Below are 19025 nucleotides of genomic sequence, written 5' to 3'. Positions count from 1 at the left end.
TAATCAATCAATGAATCAGGCGAAAAACATTTTATTTTCCATAACTTTATTCAAAAACAGAAGATTATTTGAAATTGACAGTGCAGATAATGCGCAAACTTCATTTGAGTATGTGAAGATGAAGTTAAAATGAGTGTACAGTACTTTATAAAAAAGAATGTCAACTCACTCAACACGTGCCTTTCCTCCGAGACACACGTAAACATCATTTTTCTACATTCAGTTGGCAAGAAATAGGCCGAATGCTCCACTCCCAAGGGGTTGGCCACAACACAGTGGCGCACCTGCGGGTCTCTCCTTAGGGGGGCGATCACGCGTACTTTGCCGACAGAGCGCCGAGGCAGCAGCACGACGAAAAAGAACATCTCACCAACGAAGAAGAAATACGATTCGTTTGGGCGCTCCGCCATGGAAGCGATTTTCAGCGAAGTCCTCAAAGTCGTCATTAAACGTCGACACTGCGATGAAAGGTACACGGCAACTATGACTCCGGACGAGACGTGACTCAACACGATGAAGTGATCAAGTTCCGATTTCAGTTTGCCATCAGAAGCCCTTTGCCGTGCCTGATTTGGGAATGAAATCTTTGAGCTGGAAGCTCATTGCCAATTGAATTGAGTCGGATATTTGTCTTGGTTAAGGGGATACGAATTACTAACTAAGCCGAACCGATTCTGAGAGTGCTGCGTTTGAAGTCGGATTTATGCCATTCGATTTGACCTGGTTGCGACTTCATAGCCTTCAAGGCGAACGAGGACAACAAAGACGGCTGATTACGATCAATTGTTGTTCTGGTTCACCACAACATTTCGCCAAATCATTTAATGCAGGGAGATGGACGGCATGTCTTCGTGCAGTCATCACACGTCACGTTATGGTACACTAGGTGTTTTTGTTTTTTTAAATCGCTGAACGAATACAATCATAAACAAATAGAGCCGAATCTACGGCGCCACGGTGCAGAGACGCGGGGTTCGATTGCGGCTCCGGCCTTCCTGTCTGGAGTTTGCATGGTTTCCTCCATTCCTGCCTCACAATCATCCGAAAGAACAAGTTGGGAGCTCAAAAAGAGCGTTTCCCTTGCTCATACTTTAGTGCACCGCGCAACCCGTGGTGTAAAAGAGAATCCTTTCTCAAAGGCCTGACCTGGATGAATAAAGACGACATCAAAAGCGGAAAATATTGAGAAAAAAACCCCACAATGGTTTTATCTGCATAATGACGTATGTTTTCATTTTACAGAAAAGAAAAAATCCGCGTCACGATTGAGCGTGATTCGAGCACTGGTGCCATCCGCAAACGAGTGAGTATGGCATACGGCCTTTTTTTTTTTTTTTGCCCCTTGCAGTTTCCTGTCTTCACTCCTTCGATTTTCTGCGTCGCCTCGCCAGTATTGCTTCTCCTCTGCCTATTCTTGTCGAACCCAGAGAAACTGTCACTCGCACTCTGCCGCTGTCTCCAAAGGAGCATTCTCGAAAATCACTTTGAGGAAAATAGTTGAAGACTCCAAACTCGCACAGCTCACTTCATAAAACGAATCACTATTTGTTTTTCAGACTCAATGAATTGTTTCGAGACCCGGTTTGATTTAGAAGGATGGAAGTCCTTGCACTTTCATCCCCTCAACCGTGAAGGCAGAGCTTGTGTTTTTCAAAATAAGACCGTTGCGACTTACAGACTTTCAAACAACAGTTATTCTTCCAGTCCAGGGACGGATTGGCCATCTCTGCTCCCAGGCATTCATGTCTGCCATCGTCTCTGTGCTCTGCGGGAGTAATGATCACTGGAGATGAGTTGGGGACCTTCTCTGCCTCTTCTTCCCGGAGACGGGCTGAGTCAATTTGAGGGAGGTGCCAATCAAGCGATTTGAAATCCGTTTTCTCTGCTCTTCAGGATCTTCTGGTGAGACTAACCAATGACGCCGATCCACATTTTCTCTTTAGCCTCACAATATCTGAGGAAGACTTCCAAAGGTTTGCTGAAGAAGAAGTGCAATTTTCTGTGTCGCTGTGGGCTTTTTTTTCCAACCTTATTTTTTTTTTGATCCTCTTGCATGTAGTTTGAAAGTCCAGCAGTCGCTCCTGATTGAATTCACGTCGTTCCCCGAGATGCTGACGCAGCTTCTTCGACAATGTCAATCGGAGCAGAATTGCAGCCATCCCAGGTACTCTGCCGGCCCCCCCTCCTCCTCCCGACGTCAACATGGATCACTTGCATTTTCTCAAACGCGATAGGACATGTTGTGTCATCACGAAACACTACCCATGTAGAACTAAGAGAAGATAAGAAAACCTTTATTAGTCTTGCAATGGAGAAATTCCCGATTCACAGCAGCAAAGTTATGAAAAGGAAGAAGTAGAACAACAAAATATAGGAGCTGCTGGAAAGGCGGCCGCTCTCGCGGCGCCATTTTGAAGTCAAAATAACACAACACAACACATAAGACACGGACAGTCGTGCAATCTTCACCACTTTTGGCCGCCGCTGCTCAACCCGTATTGTTTTGTGTTTTTTGTTATTGGAAAGTGTCCTTGGGTGTCTTGGAAGGCGCTTATAAATAAAATCTATTATTATATTATTATTACTTTTCCGCATACACTTTGTTGTCTGAAGCGGTTCCCGATGAAAGAGGAGAGGATCAAAGTGTCCTTTCACCAGTGGATCGGAGACGTCGTGCTGAAAATGTGCACGCGTCTGCTACGAGCTAAGTTTTGAAAGCAAACGCGAAGCTGTAACGTCCATTGACGAAAAGAGATCAGTTCACTTCTCCTGTCCCACGTAATCCGCTTCAAACTCCAAGTAGGCCAAGAATAACCCTTGCTCGGGTTTTCCGTCACCCCATTTGGTACATATAGGGAGTGAAAGGGGCAAATATTTCTGTGGAAACGAGAGCCCATTTGTTGGTGTTTCAAATAAGCCCCCACCCCCCCTTTCTAAAAAAAAAAAAAAAAAATCTCAAATAAGCCAAAGAATGTGCGTTCCAAAGTTTAAGAAGAACTTTTCTGTTCCTTTGACCAGTCGCGCTATTGTAATGCTCAAGTCAACTATCCTCAGTTTGTCTTCATTTTAGGACACAAATGGATGGTGACGAGTTTCAACAGTCACGCGATTCGTATCCCTCAAGCCACGAGAGGCCATAATCATACGTGCGACGGCTTCAGTGGTTTCGTTGTAGGCAAGCGCAGCATCGGCGGCCGCTGTTCCTTTTCGGAACGCGCCGGCCCGCCGTCTCTCTTTGCGGGATGGCGGGCGGCTAACCGAGCCGACGGCGGCGGCGGCGGCGGCTTTCTGTTGTTGGCTTTCTCTCTTGTGGCCCGCAGGTTCCAGCTGCTGCTGTCGTGCGACTCGCCGTCACCGGATGGCCCGGCCCAGCTGAACGTGATGGAGAGCAGCTCCTTCAAGCACCTCAACCAGCTCTCCCTGCGGCTGGCGCAGGCCTCGGACAAGCACGTCAAGGACTACCTGGCCGCCCGTCTGGCCTCCCTCAAGGTGCGCCCGCTCGAGCCGGGCCGGCTTTCGAGGGGAAATCGGCTGGGCGGGCACGCTCGCGCCGAGATCGGCTCAACGTGCGCCCGCGCCGGTTTTTGTATTTTCCTCTTTCAAATTCGTCGCGTGGGAAGCGCTCGAGCGGTGACTTTGTCATCCGTAAAAAGCCTGTCGCGTTTCAGGCCGACAAAGAAGCGCTGGAGGTCAAACTGCAGACGACCGAAGATGATCTGACCAAGCGGCTCCACGACGCCGAGCAGGTTCGTCGCTTTCCCGCCCTGTTCGAAGCGGAAAAGGCACCAAACTCCGGCGATTGACGGGCCGCTCATCGACCATCAAACCATTCGACGGCCGCCCGTGATCTTTGTTCGGCCCCGCCGCTAAGGGGAGAGTTTTGAGTCCCGTTCCCCGTTGCGATGTCTTACCAGGCGCTGTCGGAAAAGAGCACCGAGATGGAGCGTCTGCATTCAGAATGGACTCTTCAGAGGAGCTCTCTTTCCAGCCGGCACGCCGACGAGTTGCGGTCCGAGCGGGAGAGGGCGGCCGAGGTGAGCCGCGCCCCGAACGAGCCGGCGCCGCCGACGTGCGAGTGACGCAACGCGGCGGCCACGTGTCCCAGTTGCAGGAGCGCCTGCGACGGGAGACGCAGCGAGTCCGCCGAGATCTGGAAAGCGCTCACCAGCGCGACAGCCAGCAGATGCGGAGCCGCCTGGCGCAACTGGAGACCTCCTGCGGGGAGCTCGGCGACGGGAATTTCAAAAACGAGGCCGCCCTCCGGGACCTCAAGTCCAAGCTGGCGGGCGCCGAGGAGGTACGTCCGCCAATAGCGGCGGCGGGGTCACTTGACGCGGCGCGCCGGCTCCGGAGACGGCGGCGAAAAGTGTGCTGCGCGTCACGCAGGAGCGCCGGCGCTTGGAGCGGCGGCTCGGCTCGCTGCGGCGCGACAAGGACTCCGCGGACGCCGAGCTGCGCGCCGAGGGGCGGCTGGTCGAGCAGCTGCGGGCGCGCGTGGCCGCCCTGGAGCGGGAAGTCCAAGACAAGGAGTGGAAGATGAGTCGAACGCAGGAAGCGCTGACGGCGGCGCAGCAGCAGCAGGTTTGTGGCGGCCCACCCGGACGCCGGCGGGTCACGCCGCGTCACGCCGCCCTCTCTTTATTCTGCAGGGATCCCTCAGGAAGAGCGTCGACGGCAAAGAAGCTCAGCTGCGACAATTTGAAGCCCAGGTGGAGGTTTTGGCAGCAGATGTCAAAAAGGTTGGTCCCCCCCCCCCCCTCCTCCTCCTTTTCTTCTTGACGGTCCCGACAGGAAATGCGCGTGGCCGCGTTAGGTAACCGCTAAGGTGGTTGTAAAAGTTGGCCCGTCACGCGAGAGCCGCGTCATCTTTGATCGAGTGGATTCAGAGCTCCATCTGGTGGACAAACGGCGCAACGACATGATTTGGAGCAACTCCCAATGACCGAGTGCACGCCGAGAATAATTCTCACGAAAAGAAAAGGGCCGACGTCGGATGAATCGACGGCGCCCGACCTAACGATGTCGCGATTAAGATGCGAAGAGGCTTCGAAAGCCGCTGCCCGTTGACGTGACGTCTGGCGGCGTTGCCAGGGCAACGAGATCATCAGGAAGTTCCGGCGCGAGCTGCAAGTTCAGCAGGACAAGAACAAAGACAAGAGCGCGGCGCTGGCGGCGCAGGAGAAGATTGTGCGCGACGCCTCGGCCGAGCTGGAGCGAGCCCACCGGGAAGCGCAGGACGCTCGCCGGCAGCTCGACGACAGGGACCGGCAGGTGAGCGGCGCGCGCCGGTCGCAACCCGGCCGCGCGGGCGTCGTTGTGGATTTTTGCGTTTTGGTCCATCCGCGCGTGGGTTTTTGACGGTCAGATGGCAAGTCTGAAGGAGCAGCTGGAGTCGAGCGTGAACAAGCTGTCCGACGTCAAGGAGACGTCGGAGAAGAACGAGAGAGGTGAGGAGCGTCCGTCTGGTCCCGAGCGCGCGGCGGCGTGACTCGGCGCTTGTCGTCGTCAGTGATCGAGTGGCTGAACAAGCTGCTGAACGAGAAGCGGCCGCACGAGAAGTTTCCGCAGACGTCGGAGAACGCCCCCGTGTCGGTGGCACCCCGAGTAAGCCAGAGCGTCGCCGCCGCCGTCGTCTTTGTCGACGCCGCGTACCGGACTGAGCGCCCGACGCCTTTTGTTCTTTTCTCCCCCCGCAGGCGCACTTTTCTCCGCACGCGACCGCGAGCAGACCGAACGACTTTGCCGGCGGGCCGGATGGCAGATACTTTAAGAGAGACGACGGCATCCCCGTCTACGGTCTCGCCGGCGCTCTCATTCCCAGAGGTAACTCGACACAATGGCGACGCGAGACACGCGTAGCGCATAACGGACCGCGCGGCCCCATCCCACGCGGATGGGCTGATTCCTCTCTTTCCTCGTCAGAGTTGCCGCCGCCGCGCGACAAAGCTCCCGTGGCTTCAGCCTACTTTCCCAGTTGAAACGCACGCACGCCGTCGTTGTTTTTGTTTGCACGCCTGCGTTCCGGTTGTTGATTGTTCATTTTGTTGTTGTACCTCTCGGTTCCTTAAATAAATCATTCGCACTTTGTCTGAATTGTTTTCGTCAGATTCGTGTGGGAGGACGCGAGAGTCTTTGCGATCGAGGGCTCGATCGATACATCGCGTCTTTGCCAAAATGGACTCGAATTTGCACACAAACGCAGTGACGAGCGGCCGCGCCAATGACGGGCCGAGGTCAAGCGGCTTTCGGGCCGCCGCTTAGTCGCGGTCGGGGGTCTTGCCCGGCTTGTCTGAAATTGCAGTTTGGAGTGAAGAGTAAAGGAGAAGCCTTTCACCGTGGCCTTTTCTCCGCTTTTTAGTCGGGAAGCCGCCATCCGCTGCTGATTACTCATGATCAGAAAAGGTTCCAGACGTTTGTTTTTTTTCCCCCTTCAGCACATTGCTGTGCGAGATCTGGCAAAATGCTCTCAAACGGCTGCCGGACAGTCACTTCAAGGGAAGGCAACGAGTTGGCCGCGTAGCACCTTTTGGCCTCGGTGGAGGTCTCTCGTCGTTTTGTTTTCAAATTTTTGTGTTGGTTTGTGAAATGGAGAGCGAATGAGCACACGAGCAATGCCGTTAGTTTTATTGTCACGACTTTGGCCGGCACAAAATGTTTGACGATGAGAAACGTTGTCGCAGCCCACCCGCTCCAAATAAAAACAAGAAGAAGAAGACGAGAAGCGCACGACGATCGCTACATGCTAACGAGCGCGACCACATTTGCTCGGACACTCGCCGGAGGACGAGTGCGGCCACGCCGGCAAGAAAATTAGACGCCCGACCACGATGGAGTCTTTGTTTGTGCGCACAGAAAGGTGCCACGTCACCCAAGTCAACTTTGCTGCCAAAGCTTCCCACGAGTGAAGCGAGACGCGCCCGCTCGGCTCAGACACGTTGAGCCAGATTGCGAGCGTCATCTCGTCAATGAGGACTGAAGATTTGGACGCGCATTTTTCGCTCGGCTTACTTACAGCCACCTTTCTGTGGATATGTCGTTTTCAAAATAAGTATGACATGGCTAGATTTTGACTTTCTGAAAAGAAAATATCCTCCTTTTCTCTAAATTGTGTTCTGACAAGAATCCAAATCGTTTTTTCTGACTTGTCGGGAGGGAGGGAGGGAGGGGGGGCATCCTGGGTATGGTTTTTCTTCGGGAGGAAAATATAGATTCTCGTTGAGAAAAAGATGCATCTTTGTCTGAAAAAACATGTTTGTCGAATTTGTTTTTCCTCAAAAAACAACAACATACTTTTCTAAAAATATACATCAAGTAAAATTCCACTTTTTTCGCCCCTTTGCAGATTCCCTTCCATGAAAAAGAATCCCTTTTCATCAACAAAAAATAGGAAATGAATCTTCCGCTTGAGACTAATTTCTTGACAAATATGCTTCCTGAAAGGAAAAGACTTTGTTTCGTTGAAAGAAAAAAAATGGCTTCCTTTTCTCCCAAAACATTTGTCCACGGGGAAAAAAGTTCTTGTTTGGGGGGGGGGGGGTCTGTGAGAAATCCTGCATACCGTTTGAGTCCGAAATGCCCCCACTCCCCCAAAAGAAATGGAGATTCATAATTTAAAATGTTGCCCTCAAAGGAGTTTTTGCCCTGGTTCAAAAATGAAATTCCCAATGCGAGCTGAGTGAAAAAGAAGGCCAGGGACGTTTTTGTTTGGATCCTTGATGGGGGTCACGCTGAGCCAAGAAGGGCCCCCTTCCCGAAAGGAAGCTGGGCTGTCTCTCCGCATGTTTTCGTCGAGTTGCGCGACAGGGCCGCGTGACCTGACCTTTCAGGTGCGAGGTCACCCGACTTCATTCGACCACAGTAGCATCGATTTTCTTTCCGGCGCGGCCGTAATGCTCCTCCGTACACGAGCACCGAGCGCGGCGGCGGACGACGCCGTTCAGCAGCGGATCTCGTAGCCCATCCGAGAATCCGCGAACAAGCCGGCGCGGTTGACGAATAGCCCCTCGCCCTCGGACGTGGCGACCGGCTCCGCCTCGCCGCCCTCGCCCGCCATTCTTCTCGCGGTCCGATCGTCGCCGGCCGCCGAAGACCCCGAGCGGCCGCCGGTGTCGGCCGGGGTGGCGGCGGGCGGGGCCGGCGCCGACACGGGTTTGGCGCGGTTCAGGACGAACATCTCGTGGCCGCGCTCGTCTCGGAACTCCTCCAGCTGGGCGAAGGTCGTGGGCCCGTCCGAGTAGTCGTTGACGTACAGGATGCTCTCCTCCTGACGCGCAACAACGGCGCCACATTTTCAGCGCTTTCTGACACAATAGCCGATGGGCAAAATAACCTTTCCTTTCTCTTCGTCGTGAAAAACAAGCAAGATGTCAGTCGATAACACGGGGCGCCAACCTTGTGCGCGGCGAGCGCGTCTTTGTAGCCTCGCAGACGTCGGCTGGAGATCAAGGCGAGCAGCAGCAGGGCGGTGAGCGCCAGCAGCGAGATCCCGGCGGCGACGGCCGTCTGCGTGGCGGCGCCCAGCGCGCCGAAGGCCACGCTGCCCGGCGCGTACAGCGGCTCGCGGCTCACCTCGGGGGACGGCGCCCGCGCCCAGCCGGCCGAGGACGAGGAGTTGATGGCCAGCTGGAAGGTGAGCCGCGCCGCGCCGCCCGCGTTCCAGGCCTCGCACTCGTAGAAGCCGGCGTGCGCCGCCGTCACGTTGCTGAGGAAGAGCATCCCGCTGCCCGTGTCGGGGTCAAAGTGCGAGGCGCCCTCGTCGCTCTTCGGCACGCGGGCCCCGCCTCCCAGGTCCCGCACCGGCCCTCGGGGTGCCGGCGAGGCCCCGCCCGAAGACGCCTTCCTCCAGGTCACCTGCGGGGGGCGCGAGTTGCCTCAAACCCACGGAGCCGTTTCCGCGCGTCCGTTCTCTCATCGGCTTCGTTTTGAGTCTCGTTCAAAGGTGGCGCTCACCTGCGGGCGCGGGTATCCCGAGGCGTGGCAGGAGACGCGCAGACTGTCGCCGAGGGGCACGGCCACGCGTCGGGGCTCCAGCCGCACCAGGGGCGGGATGCACACCAGGCTGTTGGGCGGCACCTCCGGCAGGCCGAGGCGCGAGAGCCGCGGCGGCTCGCGGCAGCGCAGGCGCCGGCGCTCGGACGAGCTGAGCAGCCGCCGGCCCTCCTCGTCCATCCAAGTCCTCAGCCAGTGCAGGGCGCAGTCGCAGCGCCACGGGTTTTCTGCCGGCGGACGGGCGGCGTTAGCCCGCGAGGTCTCCGTTCTCCCGTCGCGCTCGCGTTTGTCCGGCGGGGCCCGGCTCACCGCTGACGCGCAGCACCTGCAGGCTGACCAGCGGGCGCAGCGCGGCGGCCGCCAAGGTGCGCAGGCGGTTCCCGCTCAGGTCCAGCAGCGCCAGCGAGGTCAGGCCGGCCATCGCCTGCTCGCCCACCGTCTCCACGCCGTTGCGCTGCAGGTGCAGCTCCTGCAGCCGCTGAGGTTTGCCACAACAAGTGGCGTTTGCTTGGAAAAAATACTTTGCTTCCACAGAGCAAGACTCTCTCTTTCCCCAGACTCGGAATCGGACTTTTCTTGGAACATTTTAAAAACAGCTTTTTTATATGTAGCTCATACCAGTCACATTTCCAAACATACACTTGACTGTATCGTTCTTCTCCCACGGAGAAATTCCTGTTTCTTGAAAATAGAACTCTTTTTTTTTTTCTCTCTCGCGAGGGTCGGCGCGCACGTCACCTGCAGGCCGCGGAAGGTGAAGTCCAGCAGACGTGCGATGTCGTTGGCGGCCAGGTAGAGAACGCGCAGGTGCCGCAGTCCCCGAAAGGCGTCGGCCGTCACCGAGTGGATCCTGTTCCCGTCCAGCGCCAGCTCCAGGAGCTGCGCCTGCGTCTGGAACGAGCCCGGCTCCACCGCCGAGATGCTGTTGTTCTGCGTGCGGGGGGGGGGGGGGGGGTGTTGAACCAGTAGGTCTCATTTGCGTAATTGTGTGCGTTACCTGTAGGTAGAGGTAGTGCAGTTGCGCCAGCGGGCGCAGGTCCTGCCGGCGGATCTGAGCGATCACGTTGTCCTGCAGGAACAGCGTCTGCGAGGGCAGCGCGTCAACAAGGTCAAATGTTGGACACTCGGTTAGTGTGAGTACAGTGATGCCTCATTGGAAATGTCACAGACGGCGGGCCGATGAACGGCATCGACGTGGCGGATTTGCCGCATCACCACATGGACAATAGAACGGTTCGAGCAGACGCATATTCTTTATCCTCGGCAAAAAATGACAAATTTGTCTTTTTTTTGGGAGGTATGGATTTTTTTGACTTGCTTTTCCTACTGTGAGAACTCATTATTTTGGGTGACATTTTAATTTTCTTGAAAAATACGACATCTTCCCAAAAAAACAAACAAAAAAACGATACTCCTTGAAAAAGTACAACACCGCTCCACCAAATAGTGACTTTTTCTGGAGGAAGAAAAAAAACAACAACACCTATCAGGTCAAATGCACTTTGCGACTTCAAAAAAGACAACTTATGGAAAATACATTTCACTTGGGAAAAAACAACAACATGTAACAAAAAATTTCTCTGGGGAAAAAAAGGAAAAAAATGATACACCCTTTTGGTAGAAAAACAGGACTTATTTTCCTCTCGGTTATTTTGAATACATTAAGCCCGCATTTTTTATACGTTCAATGATCAGAGAGCAGATGGCGCGCATATTGTTGTTCTGTGGTCACCTGCGTGGCTGCGGGCACTCGCTCGGGTAAGGCGAGGAGGCCGGTGGATCCGCACTCCACCGTCAGGCTGTAACATCGGCAGCTCGCGGGGCAGGGGGCGCTCGCGCCCACGGCGGCGGCGTGCGGAAGGACCGGCAAGATGATGACGAGGAGGAGGAGGAAGAGGAGCCGGACGGCGGGGGGGAGCGGCGGCGGCGGCGGCGGCATGGCGACGCGCTCTGAAACCAAGCAAAACCTTTCAACCAAGCGGCTACCGTCCCCCGTGGGCCCCAAAAGACGCTTCGGGAGGTACACCCGCACGTCATCCCATTAGGCTGGATCGGTGTAGCTCACGTTGGTGGTGAGGGCCATGAAATGCTGACAAAGAATTTCACCAAAGTTGACGTCCAAATCATATTTCTACTTCGGCTCCGACTTAAGGGCAAGAACGTGTCGGAAGTCGGGCGGGTTTTTGGGGGCAAAAGCGTGCCGCTTTTTGGAGGGCGGGTGAGAGAACAGTCAACTCTTGCTTCTGGCCTTTTTACGTCCAAGAAAATACTGCGCGGGCCTTGAAAACGCTCGGCTGGCTGTTAGTGAGTTTCCTCCCGGGAGTACTGTTGGCCTTTGAGGCATGATGATTGCTAGCGATGAATCTGTTGATTATTTTTCAGATGAATCGAGGAATGCGATTTCCCCACTTGTCTCAAAAACATGAGCACTCGCATCACGGAGCAGCGGGAGACCCTCGTCCCTCGGGCAATCTCGGGCATCCTCAAACAGCGCAGGCAACAAAGAAAATGGGAATCGCGTGTGGCGCTTTCGCGATCCTCCATCTCGCGCAATGGAGGAGCGCGAGCGCGTGGATTGCGACGAGGTGGTTGCTACCTGCTGATGAAGACGGAGGAAGAGGACGACGACAGGCTTTCGCCGGCAAGGGGCCCCGAGGAGGAGGAAGATGCGCGGCCCGGGTGGCGTCCGAGGATCCAAGGATGGAGCGAGAAGGAAGGATGTGAGCCGAGTGCAAAGCTGCTCCTTGATCTGCTTCTTCCACTTGGATTCGACAAAACGTCAGGCGGGACGGCTTCTTCCAAAACGCGCAGCCAACGCAGGTGTTTCCTCGACGGCTCCTTCCTCCCCCCCCCCCCCCCCTCTCCCTTCTTTTCGGCCACCCGCTGACTCGCTCTGTTCTCTTCCGCCCGCGGTCTCTCCACAATAAAAGAAGGCTGGAAGACCTCGACAAACTCCGGACCCGCTTACCCGGGGTTCGGCCCTCACCCACAGATTCACCCGTTCGCAGATTTCTTTTTTTTTCAGCACTTTGAATTTCTGCGAGGTGGACGTGCTAAACAGTCGCCCCGCAAAATTATAACACATTTAAATATCCAAGTCAAACGCGAAACTCGAAATACCCTTCTTCCTCTACGTACAAACTATTAGTTAAAATACATTGACTAAAGTTCTCATTTGGTTGCCGATGCGATTGACGGTTGCATCCACCCGCTCGCTGGCGTCACGTGACGTCACATCCGAGGTAGGCGGAAGTCCTGAACGTGACGTTTGGGAATGCTTGCAAGCGCACACACGTTCGAAACGAGGCCGTGAAGCTGCCGCTCGACAATTTAACGATCGGAATTCATTGTCAGGTGAGGGGTCGTTGTTGTTGTTGTTGAGTAGCCACCCCGCGTGTCGTTCAAAGTGTCACTTTAGGAAGCGAACGCTTCGCGGCAGTCTGTGATGTCTTGGCTGCCCACCCGAAACGTGGCTCGCTAGCCTAGCTTCCAATCGGCACGTATAGTTGAGCGAGTAGAGACGAGATTTAGTCCCCAGATGACTCGCGGTACTTACTACACGTTCATAAACTTTGCAAACACGTGAAGCACTCCGATATATCCCCGTGTGGCTGGCAACCTGGGCCGCGCGTGAAATCTTAACGTGCTTGCAATGTGTGCGTCTGTGTTTTGGGGATTACGTTTGTGTTCGGTGTGCGTGTCTATATAATGTTTGGGTCAGTGTGGAGGCGCAATATCTGTTATTGTGTGTGTCTGTTGTGACTGTATAAGGAGTCTGGGTCTATGTTTTCTGCACTTAACATTTGTGTATGTTTGTGTGTGTGTGTGTGTGTGTGTGTGAGAGCAGGATGGCCAGTGTGGAGCAGCTGGCTGCGGTGGGTTCTGTACTGGTGGACCCCCGCCAGGACCTGACGAAGAGGTTCCGAGCTCTGTTCACCCTCAAGAACCTGGGAGGTACATTTCAAGGGATTTGGAGATAAAACCAAATAAACACAGCAAAAAAATGAATAAATAAGTAAAGATCACTTATCAGTGTCTTGTGTGCGGTTTAAACTCGGTTGCATTAGCACGAGACCTTTCCTGAGGGAATTTGTTTTTGAAATGCACAAAATGAGCTCCGAGTGGGTGCTGCGAAGCCAAATGGCTTTGTGTTCATGTTGGATCGCGTCCCGTTTGTGAGGCGCCGAGGCGGTGGAGTGGATCGGCAAGGCGTTCGGCGACGACTCGGTGCTGCTCAAGCACGAGCTGGCCTACTGCTTGGGTCAGATGCAGGACGGGCGCGCCATACCCGTCCTCAGCGCCGTTCTCGAGGACACCCGACAGGAGCCCATGGTACGGCACGAAGCGGGTGAGTGGCGGCTCTCGCGCGTCCTATTCCCCAAACGCTTGCACCCGATTTCCGCTGGAACCCAAAGTGGCCGCTTTGCGTGCGCCTGCAGGGGAAGCCCTGGGAGCCATCGGTGACCCGTCGGTTCTGGACCTGCTGAAGGCCCACTGCCGGGACCCCGTCATCGAGGTACAAGCCATTGAAAAATTCTACACGTCCCACTTCAAATGCCAGGCTTTTCTGCTATTGCCCCCCCCCCCCCCCAAAAAAAAGAGCGGTGACTGAGGAAAAAAAAACTGAAAGCTTTTTTCCCCCATCATTAATTGTTCCCCATACAACTTGATTGGAGAGAGAGAAAAAAACAAACAAACAAAAAGTTAAAACTGAGATCATGTGGTTGCATAAGTGTGCACACCCTCTTAAAACTGGGAATGTGTACAGAACGAACCAGTTAGATTCAAACTCGCGTTCAACGGGGATCAGCGCACACCAGCCACTGATTGGTTGAAAAAATATCTTAATCTTCCCCCCCCCCCGCCCCTACTTTGGAGCCCTGGCCAAAAAGACACAGGAGGTCTTCCATTTGAGTTCAGAGTGGTCCCTTTTGGGCCCGATTGTCCCTTTTGGTTGGGAGACGAGGTCCACATCGCCGGTGTCGACGACCTTGCAGGTGGCGGAGACGTGCCAGCTGGCCGTGCGTCGTCTGGAGTGGCTTCAGAGCGGCGGCGACGACAAACGGCGGGACGGCGAAGCGGAGGAGAACCCGTACTGCTCGGTGGACCCGGCGCCCCCCCACTCCCGCGCCAGCGTGGACGAGCTGCGCGGCCTCCTGCTGGACGAGAGCCTGCCGCTCTTCGAGCGCTACAGGGCCATGTTCGCGCTGCGGAACCTCGGCGGCCCGGAGGCCGTCCTGGCCCTGGGCGAAGGTGAGAGGCAACCGCGTCGTAGGGACCCGGCCTTGATTTTCTTGGCCATTGGATGGTTTCCAGACTCCTGGTATGCTTTTTTGGGTTTTGCGCTCCTTGCTTCTTCTTCGTTTGCGGAACTTCGATCTGCGGTACTAGATGACGTTTGTTGTGTTTTTTCAGGCCTGCGGTGTTCGAGCGCCCTGTTCCGTCATGAGATCGGCTACGTCCTGGGTCAGATGCGACACCCCGCGGCGGTGCCGGCCCTGCGTGCCGCACTGGAACGCGGCGGCGAGAGCGCCATGGTGCGCCACGAGGCGGCCGAGGCCCTGGGCTCCATCGGCCGGGACGAGTGCCTGGCCGTGCTGCGACGTTTCCGCGCCGACGGCGAGCGCGTGGTGAAGGAGAGCTGCGAAGTGGCCTTGGACATGCTGGACTATGAGAACAACCGAGAGTTCCAGTATGCGGACGCACTTGCCAGACTGCAAGGATAAATGGGATGTGTGTGTGTGTGTGTGTGGGTGTATGGAAATTAAAGTTTTATTGACAAACCCAAAAAATGCTCCCCCCCCAAGTGACACATCTTTAGTTGGTTCTCGACCGGTGCTTGACTTGAGTTATGACGGGTTCGAGATGGAGTTCTTGCTCTTGTTTTTTGACTGTTCTCTTGACCCGTCATTGCGACAAGACTTCGAGACCGGTTCTTCACTCGGGACGTGACTGTTGTCGCATTTTTATTTTTTTGAGATGGATTCCTTGCTCTTTTTTTTTCCATCGTCTAAGCGATCACAAATTGTCACGGATGAGGTGTTTTGAATGCTTCACGTCAACCAATTTGCTGCCCCGTTTTGCGATTCGCGACTCCTTATTCGCGGTTCCTTCAGACTTGAGGAAGTGCGCGTCGTCATCTCGGTGCCGAGCAGCGGCTGTGTTATTTTTTTGTTTCCGGGGCAACCGCGGCGGCTCCCCCGCCGACGCCCTCGCGAGCGGCGTCCTCGTTTGCTTTGACTCGCTCGGCCACGCCGCGAACTTGTCGTGCGCGTCGACTTCTCCGGGCGAGCAGCGGAAGAACGAGAGCGAGGGGCTGGGGGGGGGTCGAGCAAGTTCCTCGGAGCGACAAAAGCGTCCGTCTGCCCTGCTCGCGCCGAAGGTGAAGGGAGGAAGCCGAGATGGACGGAACCCAGCAGGTCAGCCTGCAGGTGGCTGCTTCCTTCAAAGCGTTCCTCATGAAGAGCAGCAGCAAAAGCAACCTCAACCTGTGAGTTGAAAGCTCGAGCGCTCGATTTTGCAAATTGCCACACGGAGTGCGCGCGCCCGACTGAGCCTCGCCAACTGTTATTTCGCTGCGGTGGGCGAGAAATTTCCGCGACGCTCAGCAGCAAACGGTTGGAACAATGCGGCGGACTAGAAGCGGTCAAAAACTTTTGGCCTACCATATTGGCATGATCAAATTTGACCGTGGCCGGCACGGCACCTCGTTTTCTTGCTTCTAAAATCCGTGTACGTTTGCCTTTCTGACCGATTGACCTCTGTCGCCAACCGTTGATCGGGGGGGGGTTCGCGACGATCAACCTGGAAGCAGTCTGACGTCACGAATTTGACATCCATTAGCAAGCGTGGCCTTGTGCGGCTAGACAAGAAAAATAGGAATCATCCACGATGAAGTTTACAACTTGAATCCATTTTCCCTCCTACTTCGTTGCCAGATACATCCCTGAACAAGTTCCAATTCAAACTCAGAAAATAAAAGCCAGAGACTGTTACACCCGCGCTGCAAGAAGGAGAGATACCGACGCTCGTTCCTACCAACTGCTGTCAGGCTGCTGAATAAAAAATAGCAACAATAATATTAATAATAATTGAATGATGTGGAAAACAACTGTAAATAGCACTGCGATTTATCCATTTTGTATTTACATTGCACTTAATTGAACGCTGTTTGTTTGTTTTTTCTTCTTTCTTCTTTCTGCCTCCATTCTTGCTGCCGGAGGCTGTAAATTTCCCCAGTGTGGGACAAATAAAGGATATCGTATCTTATCTTATCTTATCTTAAAAGCCAGAAGGCACAGATTGACATACTTCCCGACCAAATTCCGAGTGAAATGCGTTTGCTGTGATGTTTAACACGTTCGATCAATGACAATGAGCGGAGGTGTCGCCAATTTGGCAGGTACGACCACCTCTCTCGGCTGCTGATGCGCGTGATCGAGGAGCGTCCTCACGATGTGGTGGACGTGATGGAGGACCTGAGTCACGACGTGAAGCTGCGTCTGTACGAGGACACGCAGAGCAGCCTGCAGGACCTCCAGCAGACCACCGCCGCCGAGGAGCTGGCCGAGCAGCAGAAGGTTCTCTTCGTCAGGCCCGAGGACGCCCCCGAGCACGAATTCGAGCTGGTGCGATCGCCGCGCGAGCTCCTCATTGCGTTCGGCGCGACGAGGCGACAAAATGGAGACGGCGAACTCGCCGTTGATCGAGTTGTAGAATTTTGAGCCGAAGCCATCCTCATCGCAGGGTGGGGGGGGGGGGGGCGGAAGGGTGGGGAATACCAAACGAAATGCCACGTTACTCTTTCTGAGCTCGGGTCGAAGCAATTGAAAACATTCTCGACCGCGTTGAAGCGAGTTGTGGCGTTTCAGTCGGACAAACGTGACCTTTTGCCCGCCAGGAATCGGCCCTGCCCAACGTGAGCGAGATCGCGTACTTCCTGGAGCAGGCCGGCGTGGGCTTGGGCCGCGAGGAGATGCAGCGGGTCTTCCTGGCCCTCAAGCAGCTGGTGTCGTCCTACACCATGCAGCGCTGCCGCCTGTGGGGCAAGATCTTGGGCATCGAGAGGAGCTACATCATCGCCGAGGCCGAGTTTGCCGAGGGCGAGGAGGAGGACGAGGAGGGGCCCGAGGAGGTGGCCGACGAGGAGGCCCGCGAGGTCGACGCCAAGGAGAAAGCCGAGCGCGAGGTGAGCGGCCCGCGAGCGTCTGCGCTTTGGCAAATGAGCAGACGCCGCGGCGTGACGTCACGCCCGCCTTCGTCGGGAGACGTGGAGCACGATGTCGTGTGACGTGACAGATGACATCCGCCGAACGGCAAGTTCAAAAAGAATGCTCTGATGCGGCAGACCATTTGGCCAATAAACCCATCGTCCTTTTACATCGTGTTTGACAGGCGTTCAAATCGATTGTTATGATACTTTTGGTAGCGGGTGATGGTTTACTTCGGTCACGTAACTGCTCAGAATGCCGCAATCCTTTGTCTTCCTTTGATATCTCACATCAGGGGTGCCTCAAGGGTCTGCTTTCGGACCCATTCAGTTTCACCTTCTCCGTGTAAGTTTGGCTGCAAAGCGCCCCTGCTTGACGATGATATTTCGTGTCGTCAGATGGACCCCCTCCCACAGTCGACGTACAAAGCTCCCCCCGTGGTCCCCAAGGAGGCCAAAGGAACCGGAGCCAACAAATTTGTGTACTTTGTGTGCAACGAGGCGGGCCTGCCCTGGACCAAGCTGCCGTCGGTCACGCCGGCCCAGATCACGGTGGCCCGGCAGATCCGCAAGTTCTTTACGGGCCGGCTGGACGCCCCCATCGTCAGCTACCCGCCCTTCCCGGGCAACGAGGCCAACTACCTGCGGGCGCAGATCGCCCGCATCTCGGCCGGCACGCAGATCAGCCCCCAGGGCTTTTACCAGGCCATCGAGGAGGAAGGCGCCGAGGAGGAGGGCTCCTCTGAGGACGGCATCGAGGAGAACCCCGAATATGAGGGCGTCCCCGTTGGGGAGCTGGTGGACTCCTTGTCCTCCTGGGTGCACCACACACAGCACATCCTGCAGCAGGTAGCGCTTGCATCTCGGGAGCCCCTCGCCAAGTTTCCGCACACGTTTGAGTTCCTCCGGTTTCATGCGGTCGTAAATGTTTCGCGCTACCCTCGGACACGATCCCCTCTGGTTAGTTTGATCCCGGGACCTTCGGTCCTCAAGGTTTTGCCGTGGGTTTCAGGGCCGCTGCACCTGGGTGAACTTGGCCGTGAAGACGGAAGACGAGTCCAACGAGGAGGAGGCCGAGGAGATCGAGGAGGACCCCGACGAGCCCGAGCCCGAGGTGGGGCCCCCGCTGCTCACGCCGCTCTCCCAGGACGCAGGTCGGCCGACTCCGCTCCCCGTTGACGGCGCGCGGCCGGAACGGGTCCTCACCTTGGGTTGTCCCGGCAGAAATCTTTGAGACGGTGCCGTGGAGCTCCAGCCTGTCGTCCACGCTCACCTCGCAGCACGCCATCGCCATCATGCGCTCCAACTGCTGGCCCGGGGCGTGCGCCTACGCTTACGCAAAGTAAGTTCAACTCCCGCCCTAAGGACCAACCGACCGGCACCAAACTTTTGCCCCCTGTGCCGACGCAGGAAGTTTGAGAACATCTACGTGGGCTGGGGGCTGAAGTACCCGGGCGACGGCTACAGCCCGCTCCTCCCGCCCCCGCCCCAGAGCGAGTATCCCAGCGCCCCCGAGATCACCGAGGACGTGGACCCCACCGTGGAGGAGGAGCAAGCCCTGCAGGACGCCCTGGACGAGAAGCAGGCTGCCGAGGAGGCCGAGGAGGGAGACTCGGACGAGGAGCAGGATGAGGATGACGACTGAGGCCGGCGCGCCGAACCGACGCCGTCGCAAATGTCAACCTCTTTGGATAAAGTGCCCAACAGACTCGATTTTATGGCAACAAAGATGAATTCGATGATGATTTCACTGCGAGTCAGTGCAAACGGTTGCATGTTGACGTGGAGGTCTGAAATGTCGGCGACGAATAAAGTCGACCCAATATAG

The 19025-nt window shown here is 55.7% G+C and overlaps 4 protein-coding genes across 8 annotated transcripts; 3 read left to right on the top strand and 1 right to left on the bottom strand.

Moving 5' to 3' along the window:
- Window positions 1-338: 338 nt before the first annotated feature.
- LOC147203196 (spindle assembly abnormal protein 6 homolog) lies at window positions 339-6087 on the top strand. 5 transcript variants are annotated; one of them, XM_086116144.1, is made up of 15 exons: window positions 339-470; window positions 1243-1303; window positions 1894-1973; window positions 2060-2164; window positions 3321-3489; window positions 3669-3746; window positions 3915-4034; window positions 4106-4297; window positions 4387-4581; window positions 4650-4739; window positions 5092-5271; window positions 5366-5447; window positions 5510-5604; window positions 5697-5823; window positions 5923-6087. In XM_086116144.1, exons 1-15 carry the CDS (start codon window positions 409-411, stop codon window positions 5976-5978), a joined length of 1692 nt encoding a protein of 563 aa, XP_085972270.1. In that variant the 5' UTR covers window positions 339-408; the 3' UTR covers window positions 5979-6087. The 5 variants fall into 5 exon arrangements, with proteins under 5 accessions (XP_085972270.1, XP_085972268.1, XP_085972267.1 ...); XM_086116142.1 differs by having other exon boundaries at window positions 4112-4297; window positions 5697-6087; XM_086116141.1 differs by having other exon boundaries at window positions 5697-6087.
- A 514-nt stretch (window positions 6088-6601) lies between these two features.
- On the bottom strand, window positions 6602-11857 carry LOC147203195 (leucine-rich repeat-containing protein 24-like). The gene is made up of 8 exons (XM_086116146.1): window positions 11585-11857; window positions 10721-10938; window positions 9986-10072; window positions 9727-9918; window positions 9298-9466; window positions 8950-9215; window positions 8392-8850; window positions 6602-8263 (listed from the first exon to the last, which is right to left on the bottom strand). The coding sequence occupies exons 2-8, from the start codon at window positions 10925-10927 to the stop codon at window positions 7937-7939; spliced, it is 1707 nt and encodes a 568-aa protein (XP_085972272.1). The 5' UTR covers window positions 10928-10938; window positions 11585-11857; the 3' UTR covers window positions 6602-7936.
- Window positions 11858-12214: 357 nt separating this feature from the next.
- Window positions 12215-14780, top strand: dohh (deoxyhypusine hydroxylase/monooxygenase). Its single transcript, XM_086116149.1, has 6 exons — window positions 12215-12342; window positions 12836-12942; window positions 13169-13336; window positions 13428-13504; window positions 13986-14241; window positions 14404-14780. The coding sequence occupies exons 2-6, from the start codon at window positions 12837-12839 to the stop codon at window positions 14712-14714; spliced, it is 918 nt and encodes a 305-aa protein (XP_085972275.1). The 5' UTR covers window positions 12215-12342; window position 12836; the 3' UTR covers window positions 14715-14780.
- A 159-nt stretch (window positions 14781-14939) lies between these two features.
- rsph4a (radial spoke head component 4A) lies at window positions 14940-19024 on the top strand. Its single transcript, XM_086116147.1, has 7 exons — window positions 14940-15478; window positions 16391-16616; window positions 16889-17176; window positions 17597-18046; window positions 18210-18351; window positions 18422-18539; window positions 18608-19024. The coding sequence occupies exons 1-7, from the start codon at window positions 15390-15392 to the stop codon at window positions 18840-18842; spliced, it is 1548 nt and encodes a 515-aa protein (XP_085972273.1). The 5' UTR covers window positions 14940-15389; the 3' UTR covers window positions 18843-19024.
- Window position 19025: the final 1 nt, after the last annotated feature.

The sequence above is a fragment of the Hippocampus guttulatus genome, chromosome 7, assembly GCF_054856545.1.
Source record: "Hippocampus guttulatus isolate MCC_2025c chromosome 7, RoL_Hgut_1.0, whole genome shotgun sequence".
Classification (NCBI taxonomy): Eukaryota; Metazoa; Chordata; class Actinopteri; order Syngnathiformes; family Syngnathidae; genus Hippocampus; species Hippocampus guttulatus.
The sequence above is the reverse complement of the archived record's forward strand: the minus strand, read 5'-3'. Positions and strand labels throughout refer to the sequence as shown.